Below are 11891 nucleotides of genomic sequence, written 5' to 3'. Positions count from 1 at the left end.
ACTGTGATCACCTATTCCTCTCTTATCCCCAACCCACTTTCTCTTGCTTTAGAGGTAACCCAACACTCCAACAATGGCACCCCACTCCAGTACACTTGCCTGGAGAGTCCCATGGACGGAGGAGTCTGGTAGGCTGCAGTCCATGGGGTCACTAAGAGTCGGACACAACTGAGCGACTTCACTTCCACTTTTCACTTTCATGCATTGGAGAAGGAAATGGCAACCCACTCCAGTGTTCTCACCTGGAGAATCCCAGGGACAGGGGAGCCTGGTGGGCTGCCGTCTATGGGGTCGCACAGAGTCGGACACGACTGAAGCGACTTAGCAGTAACACTCCAACAGCCTCTGAAAAGAGTGAAAGTGTTGGTTGCTCAATTGCCTCTGACTCTTTGCAGCCCCATGGACTGTAGCCTGCCAGGTTCCTCTGTCCATGGGCTTCCCTAGGCAAGAATATTAGAATGGGTTGCCATTTCTTTCTCCAAAGTATGGGATCAAATCTGGGTTTTCTGCATTGCAGGCAGATTCTTTACCATTTGAGTCACGGGGGAAGCCCATCCTAGCCTGTAGATTTTATTTCCACCTCTCCCATCTCCTGACCTTGGATTCAGAGAAATGGGCAGATGACTGAACTCTCAGCCCAGCGGGCTGCCACTGGCCCCATTCTCCCAACAGAGGAAGCATGTATGAATACTATGCGTGAATACACTAAAGTTGAACTATTAATGTTACTCTTTTTTACATAGCTGGAGTCCATGGCGTTTTGAACACAACAGGAAAGTCTATGTAAATAAGCACATATAATTACACAGAAGGCCCACAAACATGCCCCTAGATGTGGCAGGTTTGTCTCGAATCTCGTGACACAGGAGGCTCCAGGCCTGACTCTGTTCTAACCTCAGGGAATCAGCCGGAGCTCAGAAAATATTTGGGTTTCTCATTACAGTAAAAATTGCCAGCTGGGCTGGAGGACTGTGTCTCCTGATGAATGGAAGATTTCCTTGATTGAGATGAGCCTAGAATGTAAGAGGCCCAGTGTCAGATGGCATGTCCGATTCTTTGCCACCCCACAGACTATAGCCCACCAGGCTCCTCTGTCCATGGGATTTCCCAGGCAAGAATGCTGGAGTGGGTTGTCATTTCCTACTCCAGGGCACCTTCTTGACCAGGGATCGAACCTGCACCTCCTACATCTTCTTCATTGGCAGGCGAATTCTTTACCACTGAGTCACATGGGAAGCCACAATGTCAACTGAGTGGTTAGTAAACCTGGATTTGGACTTTTAACTTATAAATAAATAAATAAATGTGGCTTAAACTTCCTGTTTGCCTCTGCCACACTTTTAATGAGTTTCAGCGCAGCCAGCAACATGGTTTTGCAGAGTCTTGTTGTCGTTGTGGAAGACACAGGGCCAGTCTCTCCTGATGCAGAGACTCCCCAAGGGAGGAGGTCCCTCTGAACATCCATGTGGACCAGGTCTTGTGTCCTCTAGTCTCAGCTGGATTCCCTGAAAGCAGAGCCTGAGACAGAAACTAAGGGGCAGACAGTTAATTTAAAGATGGTCTCTACTTATTTCCGTATGTTGGGGTTTTTTTAACTGTGCAAGTTTACTGAATTATTCACTCTAACACGATTCATATGTGTGTGAAGTCTTCACAGTTTTCTATAGGTAAAATCATGTTATGTACAGACAGAGATAATTACTTCTTCCCCTCCCACTGGGATAGCTTTTCTTTCTTTTCCTTGCCCAGTGGCTCTGGCCAGGACTTCCAGCGCTGTGTTGAATGGAAGTGATGAGAGTGGGCATCTTTGTCTTGTTCCTGATTGTGAAGGAAAAGTTTCCGTTTTTCACCCTTGAGTATGATGTTAGCTGTGTGCTTTTTATATATGGCCTTTATTATGTTGAGAGGGTTTCTTTTTATTCCTAGTTTCCTGGGAATTTTTATCATAAAAGGATCTTGAATTTTGTCAACCACTTTCTCCAAATCTATAGATAATAATCATGTGGTTTTTTTTTTCACCCTTACTTCTGCTAATGTGGTTTTTGTTGTTGTTCAGTCCCTAAGTCATGTCTGACTCTTTGCAGCCCCATAGACTGCAGTGCACCAGGATTCCCTGTCCTTCACTATCTCCCTGAGTTTGCTCAAACTCATGTACCTTGAGTTGGTGATGCCATCCAACCATCTAATCTTCTGTCACCCACTTCTCCTCCTGCCCTCAATTTTTCCCAACGTCAGGGTCTTTTCCAATAAGTTGGCTCTTTGCATCAGGTGGCCAAAGTATTGGAGCTTCAGCTTTATCATCAGTCCTTTCAATGAAAATTCAGGTTTGATCTCCTTACTGTCCAAGGGACTCAAGAGTCTTCTCCAGCACCACAGTTCAGAAGCATCAGTTCTTTGGCACTCAGCCCTCTTTATGGTCCAACTCTCACATCTGTACATGACTACTAGAAAAAACCATAGTTTTAACTATAGCTTATAGAGGCAGCTATTGGAACAAACCACCTCCACAAAGTCACGTTTGGAAGGTTTCCTTCCTCAACTGTGCAACTGGACTATTGGGTAGCCAGCCTCCCAGAGGTCGCCCCTTCAATCGGAGGTCACTCCACAGGGGCTGGGGTCAGTGTCATGGGGTCTGGCCTCTGATGTTGAGGAAGCAGGGCGTTTCAGAAGGATGGATACACATCCCTGGCTTGGTTCCTACATAAAGACTCTTTATGCCCCACTTTCCCCAACAGATTTTCCTCTCTGGAGCACATGCCTATGAACGGAGCAACAACCAGCAATGAATGTCCCCAGTTTCCTCTGTGCTTGCTTCAGGCCCCACTCACCACAGCCGACCCTTGTCTCCCAGGAACCAAGGGACCTCATCTCAGGCCACTCAGGGCAGAGTCCCAAGGAGGGATGTGTAACCAGTGTTTATCCTCTTGAAATGCACTGTTTCACTCCTCTTTTGGGTCTTTCCCCACCTCCTCCCTGTCTCCTTCTGTGGTTGGAGAAGACGTGAGCTAAGATGCACAACTCCCATTTGCTTCCCCTGCAAACAAGAGTGTGATCAGAATAACGCCTTCCATATGTGAAGGGCGGGCGTGGAAGGGCTGCTGGCATGCTGAGCTGAGGCCTCCTGGGAACAGCCACTTCCTTCCAGCTGCACGAGGAACAAAGACCTCATTAGGGGCACGGTCGGACATCCAGGGTCCAAGTCTTGTGATTATGGCTGAGGGGCTGAGAGCCTGGGCTGACTTGGCTGTCTTGGACTGGCTGTCCTCTATGGGCTGTCCCCTTCTCCCTCCCCCACAGCACAGCCTGCGAGCTCACGTGCATCACGAGCCATGGAAGTGTGGGTGTGTCTCACCCACGAGCAGCTAAGTGAGCCAGCACTGGAGGCAGTCTCCCTGCCTCCGCAGCAGGTGTGTAACAGTCAGCTAACCACTACTGAGTAACAAGTCACCCACGGCTCAGTGTGTTAAATCATCCACCTCAGATTGTACCTCACAGTTTTGCAGGTCAGGAATTCAAACAGGAATTTTGCTCCATGTGACGTCCGTGAAGGTCCTTCAGCCGTACGATAGAGTGTTGCATGCTCAGTCACTCAGTTGTGTCTGACTCTTTTGTGACCCCATGGACTGTAGCCCACCAGGCTCCTCTGTCCATGGGATTTTCCAGACAAGAATACTGGAGGGGGTTGCCATTTCTTCCTCCAGAGGATCTTCTTGACCCAGGGGTCAAACTCACGACTCCACATTGGCAGGCAGATTCTTCACCACTGAACGACCTGGGAAGCCCTAATTTGGTGATAAAAAGATATGGGGGAAACGTGAATGTGAATGCATGTTGCCAAGTGAAAGAAGCCAATCGGGAAGACTACATCCTATCTGATTCCAGTGCCACCTCCACCACTGCACCCAGCACCTCCTAGGAGCCTTGTTCCTATGGGTCAAGTCTACAGAGTTTAGCTTTAGAGCTGAGTTGCCTGCTGAGTAGACCCGTGACCATGCCTGTACTATCCCACCCTTTCTTTCTTTTCAGGCCTCTTCCCATTGCACACACAGAGCCCAGCAGCCCTGAGATGCTCCCAGTCATTCTGAGAATCCCCTGCCACACCCCACCTGAACAGGTGACCTCCCTGCCACCTCTGGACCCCTGCCCACTTTTCCCTCCCTCACATCAGGCAGTTGTTTGGCCAACCCATGGGAACCAAATGAAGTCACAGTAAATCATTCAAGATGGAAATATTTGGAAGTGGTCTCACGCCTTACCTAGCTGGGGAAGTGGTGAGCAAAGTACCTGATATTCACTAAAAGCGAATCTCTGAGGCTGGCTGGGGTCCACCCACAACCCATATTTTAAGACTCTTGTCAGGAGGTTCGATGGCTTACCTAAAGTGTGAGGATCTGGCTTTACACCAAAGAAGTACGTCTCTAATGGAGGTCATGTTTTTTGGGGGCAGGTGGTTCATCCATCTGCCTCTGCAGCCTCCTCTCCATCAGAGCTTCAGATACAGACCCAGAAGGAAAGACAAGTGGAGGGCTGGCTCCCTGAGGAGAGGACAGTGTCCCTGGTCCCCCACACTCAGCAGGGTGTCTGCAGCGGGGTGGAGGGGTGAGGGGGGCACCTCCAAGGGACGTCTCCCCACATCTGCGCAGAGTTGATCAGGGCTGTCACCATCCCCACAAGAAATACAGGCACCTTTTGACAGACTTGCTGGTATTCCAGAGACAGTGATCAGTGGTAACCCCTCAAAGTTCAATAATAAAACCGGGTTAAATATAGCTTGAAAGGATCTGACCAGTGACTGTAGGCGGAAGCCAGTCCCCCTGAGAGCCCAGACAGGCTAAAGCCAACAGGACACCCTCCAGTTCAGAGAGGCTCATAACTCCAGGCAGATGCTTTAACTTGTAAAGCCATTTCCCATTTCCTTTCCATTTCCTTGGTCTCTCTTGTGTTTTATTGCCACTCTCAGTCTACTCATATTTCCAACATCTCCCCCGTTTTCTCCTTCCCCTTGAATCTCATATTATCTATTTTACCATTTAATTGGTTTCCTCTCCTCAGACATTTGTTTCTATCATTCTCCCTGCAGCCCCTCCCCCACCCAACCTCCAGACTCCTTGCTGCCTGCACCTTCCTAGCTGGACCATCTCCTCTGGCCCCAATTCTCCTTCTTCTGCCTGGAGTTTATGAGATGAAAGAAATCACCCGCGTTCGCATTACCAGGAGTCGGTAATGCGAGGGTTCAGGCTCAGCATCACAGGAGCCTCCCCTCTCCTCCGAGGTTGCCCAGGAGAGCAACATCCCTCCCAGATTTCCCATCATCCGCTGCAACGTTTGCTTTTTCAGAAATTTCCTGAAGCTGGTCCAGGGCTGGGGAGAGCCAAGGGTCAGGTAGAGGTGCCCCCACCCCACTGCAGCAGCTGCTGCTGCTGCTGCTAAGTCGCTTCAGTCGTGTCTGACTCTGTGCGACCCCATAGACAGCAGCGCACCAGGCTCCACCGTCCCTGGGATTCTCCAGGCAAGAACACTGTGAAAAGTGAAAGTGAAGTCACTCAGTCGCGACCCCATGGACTGCAGCCCACCAGGCTCCTCCATCCATGGGATTTTCCAGGCAAGAGTACTGGAGTGGGGTGCCATTGCCTTCTCTGACCCCACTGCAGACATGAGATAAACTGAGAATCAGGTGTGAAAGGTCCTGGCTAAGTGGGAGGTGGTTCAAGTCCTCTGCTTGCTCCAGGCCTCAGTTTTCCCCTCTGTCTAATGGGGGCATTATAGGAAGGCACCCAGGGGCTCAGGAGAGCTGCTGATTCAAGCCAATTGTCATCACTGCTTCATTCATCCAAGCCCTGGGGACAGGACCCTGGGCGACATGGGGAGGAGTGACTACATTGGGCCCCTGCTCTCAGGCTCTCAGGCTCTCAGAGTGCCCTGTGAGCGGGGTGCACACAGAAAGCAACTTCATGACAGTGAGACAGCATGAGGTGTGTGCGAAGCCAGAGGGAAGCCAGAGCCTGCCCCTCACCCCTGAAGAAAGGCTGACTGAGACAGAGGGAGAGGTCACCTCCCACACAAACGCTGATGGGGCCCAGACAGAGGGCATGGTGGGGACACAGGCCCAGGAGCTTGGAAGGATGCCTGAGCTCCTGGTGGGGCCAGAGACCAGGTTGCTGAGGGGGAGGGGGCAGGCGGTAGGCGGGGCGGGGGTTGGCATGACGGAGCCCAAGGCTGGAAAAGGAAGAAGATGGGGTGAGGCTGGAAAGGGACAAAGGGACCTGTGCACCTTTCCTCCTGGGGTTCCTGCCCCAAGAGCTGCCAGATCGTCTCACTGGCTTCTGTCCACTGCCTGGAGCGGAACTGCAGCCTGGTCACCCCACCCCCACCCCCAGCTGTGACCCTGGACAGGCTTGCCCGCATCTGTGACAGGTGGGAAAGACCACCTCCTCCATTCGTGAGGATTACAGGAGATAAAGTTCGAAAGCCCCCATGTGGGCCACCTGGCCCACCCTGAATATCAACGCGTGTTGAGGGAGAGCGATGACATCAGTGAAAACAAAAGCAGTAATAACAGCGGGCTTCCTCTTTCTTCCCAGTCAGCAGGCTCCATGGTTAACCTCCCTGGACTTGAAGGTGGAGGTTCCCTGTGCTGGCCTGTCTGTTTCTTGCTTTTTCCTTTACAATTGTTCTGGCTTCCATGCGGGGAGATTTCCTTGAGCAGGTAGCAGACTGATCGCACTCGTTTCTGTAGTGCCCAAACATCTTCAGTCCTCCGCAAAGATCCTGCTTTATTCTGGGGACCCGCCTTTTGCTAACTTCTCTCTGCTTTCTTTACAAAACAGTTTTTTGTCTAACACTGAAAGTGTCTATAAGGATAAATGGAGGAAAAACAAATTAACATCAGACGACAAGGCAGGGAAACGGTCCCCATGCAAGCATTCAATTGGCTTCCGAAGCTGACCTTTCCGCAAGCATCCTCAACAAGCAGGAGAGAGGTGTCTTCGAGAACATCGACAGCCCCACCGCACTCACAAGCTACGCTCCCCAGGGAATTCTCATAATCTCTCTTAGAAACAAAAGCATGCTCTTCTCCAGGGTTCTTTACCTGGCAGCCTGATGACATAGCTCCTCCTTCAGGTGGGCTCAGCCAGCTGGCCAGAGTGGAGCTGGCTGGAGTTCCCCCTCAGGGTGGGCTGTGTCTCCAACCTCCCTCCTGACCTCCCCCCACTGCCCTGCTCTGTCCTGTGATACCCAGATTCAGTAGGTCCATTGTGCTGTCCAGGATGGAGCATTTATACGAGCTTCCAGGAGATGCATATGGCGCGTGGGATACATGACGGTTTCTAAACACTAGGGCTCAAGTAATCCAAGAGGCTGTTAAAAGGCCAGGTCCCCATCCCGGTGGTCCAGTGGTTAAGAATCCAGCTGCCAATGCAGAGGACTTGGGTTCAATCCCTGGTCGGGGAAGATCCCACATGGGGCATGAACTAAGCCCAGGCACCTACTACTACTACTGAAGCCCGCATGCCCGAGAGCCTGTGCTCCGCAACAAGTGAGAAGCCACTGCAATGAGAAGCCTTAGCACCGCAACTGGAGGGTAGCCCCTGCACGCCGCAACTAAAGAAAACCTGCGGAGCAACGAAGACCCAGCACAGTCAAAAAAACAAAGGCCAGGCCCCCGGCTCCATTCCCCAAAGTTCCAAGTCATCAGTCTCAGGTGGGGCCTGGGGATGGTTTAGTTGCTAAGTTGTGTCCAACTCTTGCCACCCTGTGATCTGTAGCCCACAAGGCTCCTCTGTCCCTGGGATTCTCTAGGCGAGAATGCTGGAGTGGCTTGCCGTTTCCTTCTCTAGTGGGTCTTCCCAACCCATGGGATCAAACCCAGGTCTTCTGTACTGCAGGCACATTCTTTACCAACTGAGACACCAGGGAAGCCCTAGGCGGAACCTAGGAATCAGCATTTTTCATGAGCCTTGCTAGGATGCTGAACCAGATCATCCGAGGACAGGAGGGGTGAAGGGAGGCTTGGTTCCCCTGCAGACTCCCATTCGATGATCTGGGGTGTGGCTCGAGGGTCTGTAATTCCCGCAAGCCCCCATAGGGAGTCGGTGCTGCTGGTTCGAGGATCGTCACCTGGAATTCACTGGCCTGTGCTTCAGCCCATCTTTTCCTCCCTCTCAGTGGATCCTCTCTGCCTCGCTCACAGCAAGTCTGATAAACCAATGCTCTCTGCTGGACCTGCTTCAGCTACTGCAGTGTTTCTGAAACCATATTCCCGAACATGTGAGTTCCCATAAGACATCATATGTTGTATACCAGGGCTCCTCCAGCAAATGAGTTTGGGGGAAAAATGCTACCCAGGCCAGGTAGGCAGGGCTGGGATGAGAACACTGGATCCTGCTGCCTCCGTCTGGCCTCATCCTACCTCCCCCTGCCTGGGGGAACAACCAGCAGGGATGATAGCAGACCCCACACTGGAGTCAGGATGGCTCTGTGAGTTAATCCACACAGAGCTCCCTGATGTGTGCCTCCCCCAAGGCTGGTGAGAGGCAGGAAGGACCTGCTGGGTCTGCAAGTCATCACACCCTTCAGCAGACTCAAGACTGAAACAATCGGCAGTAGGAGATGGGGAGGTGTTTCCTCTGGTGTTTGGGCCTCAGGACACCCCCAACCCCTGCCAACATCATTTTTTTTTTAATTCAAGTTGGCACTCGTGTTGGCACTGAGCAGTTTTGGGAAGCACAGCAGAGCAAGTGCTGGGTTCTGGACCCCTTTTCTGAGAATGATCTCCATCACACTCCGACCTTCTGAGACAAAGGCAGGTCCTAGGGACAGACATTTCAGAACAATAGCAAGGGCCGCAGCTGGCCTCTGTGAACCACCTGTAGTGATGAAGCACCCTGAGTAAGGGGGGAATTGGCGGGGTGTTTGAAGAGGTGTGAGCACAAAGCTGAGGGTGGATCTGCCCATGAAACCTCACTGGCAACAAAGGATTTGCACTGAGTCTGAGCATAAAGATGAGTTGGGCACACTCGGCACATCCAGAGGCACCCTGGTCCTGTCCCAAGAGGCTGGGGACTGTCAGCTCAGGCCAGGTGTGGCAGGCTAGTACTGATGTGATGTCCCCTTTAACTGCCACAAAGGTCCTGGGTAAGAAGCCACAAGTTGACCCGTGCTCTCAGATATAGAACTTGCCTGCCCCTCTCAAGTTGTCTAGAATCTGACTTCCTTTAGTTTAAAGCAGCAAGCTAATAGCAGGCTGCCCAGCCCAGGTGCCAGGGTCCAGGAAAGGAGTAGAGCTGTGCGACGACTCTCCTGTCCAAGTCGGCTCTGACCTTGGAGCTCAACTGTGTGCTCTGCTTAGTCGTGCAGTTGTGTCCAACTCTACGACCCCATGAATTGCAGCCCGCCAAGCTCCTCTGTCCATGAGGATTCTCCAGGAAAGATTACTGGAGTGGGTGGCCATGCCCTACTCCAGGGGATCTTCCCAACCCAGGGATCAAACCCAGGTCTCCCGCATTGCAAGCAGATTCTTTACCCGCTGAGCCATCGAAGAAGCTTCAACAGTTCACTCCATCTTCTTTCCCCTCCTTGGCAGTGTATTTCTTAAACCAGAGCTAATGTATTCTGGACACAGAGCCCTCCAAACCAAGACAAAGAACATTTGCAATATCTGAGCAAACAAAACCGCTTTTCTTAAAATCTCCAAACCAAAAGGGAACGTGCATAAACATTTACTCACTTTTCAAGCTGTACCTGTTGTTCACTTGATGAGCCCTTAAAGAAAGGTCCCTTCAATTCAGAAATCACCCAAACCGGTCCCGCTGACCGTCCTGACAGCTCTTCTGTGAGGGAATTTCCGCCTTACCTTCTCAAGTCCTCCAATGTCTTTCTTAGCTTCTCAGGCCTAACCAGGTATTTTGATGCACGAACAGGCCCCTTCCTTGATCCTGATGGGTGTATCACAACCGGGGCCCGGACCTGAAGCTTTTCCTCACCCTGGGGGTCTCTGCAGCCTGGAGCCCCTCCCTCTGTGCTTTTCAAATCCGCTTGGGTCTCAAGGCTAAACTCTGAGAGGCCAAAGATTTTGCGAGGCCAGGAGGTGGGTCTGGTTTAGCGGGAAGACACCGAAAAGTACAAGACAGATGGGCGTTCCCAGCCCCCTGTGGACTCAGGCCTCAAGCTGGATGAAGGCAGCAGAGGGTCCCCGCGCAGATCCAGAAAGCTTTCCCATGGTTTGGGAGCTGGAACGACCCTGCCTTGTTCAGACCTCAGCAGCCTCCCCCGCCCCCACCTTTTTCCCTGTAGACTTTATGTCCTCGGCCCCTTTGGCTGACCGGGGCTCCTGATGCGCTAAACCGGGCTCCTGATGCACTGTCCGAGCTAGGTGGTACCTTGGGGCAGGCGGCTGGGGCGGGCAAGTGAGGGGCGCGGGTGAGGCGCTGGGGGCGCGGCGCCTTTAAGGCCCGCGTCAGGCCGAGCGAGCGAGCGCAGGGGCCGGGCGGCGGGGCGGGGCCTCGGCGGGGCTGCCGCGCGGCTTCACCTGCAGTTCCGAGCGCGCGGAACAGAGGCGCGGGCGGCTGCGAGGCCGGCGGACGCACCGGCCCGAGGGAGCGCGCCGCCCGCCGGACTTGGCCTCGCTCCCGGAGCCTGGCGGCGGTCGCGGCGGCGCAGCCTGGCCGGAGGCGCCCGGCCCGCTCGAACGGCGGCGGCGGCGATCAGAGCAGCGTGATCCGGACGGCTGCAGGGAGCGGGCTCCGGGCGCCGGGCATCGGGCGGGCGCCGGGGCGCGGCGCGGCGGGGAAGATGACCGCGGGCTCGGGCGTGCTCCTCGTGCTGCTCTCGCTCTCCGGCGCGCTCCGGGTAAGTTGTCGCCTCCCGTCCCGGCCGCCCGGAAGCCCAGGCAGAGTGGGGCCACTCCCGGGGCCGGCGGGGCTCGCACTCGCCCGGCGGGGCTCTCCCGGGCTTCCCTGGCCCGCACCGGGCGCCCCTGCCGCGCGCACCGCTGCATCCAGCCGGCTCCCGCGCTCCGCGAAGCCGCCTGCGGTAGGCAGGAGCGCGGAGCCGCCGGTGCAGCGGGGAGCGGCGGTGCGGAGCGAGGTGGGAGTATGGGTGAGCGGGGGACGCAGAGAGCCCTACCCGAATCGGGAGCCGCCGGGCATCCCTCCGCCACCCCAGGTCCGCGGCCGCTGCCCCGGAGCTCGGCTCGCCGGCGCCGGGGCAGGCTGCCCGCTGGCGGAGCCGGCGCGCCCTCCACCGCCGGCTCGCCGCGCTCCTCCGGAGTTGGCGAGCCCAGCCCGGGCCGGGGCTGCGGACGAGGGGGGCTGGCGGTAGCCGGCCGGATATCAGGGTGCTGAGGACACCCGGTCTGGCCGCCCCTGTTGAGGACTGGGTGCTCGAGACGCGGCGCCGCCCCCGTCCTCGTCCTCTGACTGCTGGCAGGGACCATCGATGCGGGTGGGCAACGGATGTGGACCGCTGGGCACCCTAGCCCCGGACTCCCGGCCGCGCCGGCCGCAGCCAGTGTCCGGCGGGGCCCTCGCCGCTCGGAGCGGGGTCGAGGAGTCAGGGGCCAGGCAGGAGTAGGGTGAGGTGTACCGGGAGCGCGGTCCCCGCGCCCGCCTTCCTCCTGCGGAGCCCGCGATCTCTGTCCCCAGCCCAGCTCCGCGTCCGCTGGGTGCAGGGCCGAGGGGGGCGCCGCTCGGGGAAGGCAGCGGGGCCGCGAGAGTTGCAGGAACCCCCTCTCGTGGCCGATCGGCCTCGCTGCTCCTCCCGGGCCGCGCTGTTGTAACCTCGGAAATAAACAAGTGCCCGAGGCCGGAGGCCCGCTCTGAGGCTCGGGGCGCTCGGGTGCACTAGACCCACGCTCGCTTGATCGGGCTGGTGGAAACTTTCCTGGGCGAGTT

At 55.1% G+C, this 11891-nt stretch overlaps 1 protein-coding gene across 1 annotated transcript in view; it reads left to right on the top strand.

The window, feature by feature from the left end:
* The window catches only part of CDH4 (cadherin 4), a 479406-nt gene continuing 478188 nt past the window's right edge, over nucleotides 10674–11891 (top strand). Inside the window, exon 1 of the mRNA XM_018057599.1 lies at nucleotides 10674–10848. Coding sequence (XP_017913088.1) covers nucleotides 10792–10848 — 57 coding nt within the window. The 5' untranslated portion in view covers nucleotides 10674–10791. The remainder of the gene's footprint in view (nucleotides 10849–11891) is intronic.

This window comes from Capra hircus, chromosome 13 (genome assembly GCF_001704415.2).
Source record: "Capra hircus breed San Clemente chromosome 13, ASM170441v1, whole genome shotgun sequence".
Taxonomy (NCBI): Eukaryota; Metazoa; Chordata; class Mammalia; order Artiodactyla; family Bovidae; genus Capra; species Capra hircus.
This window is presented reverse-complemented; position numbering and strand designations above follow the sequence as displayed.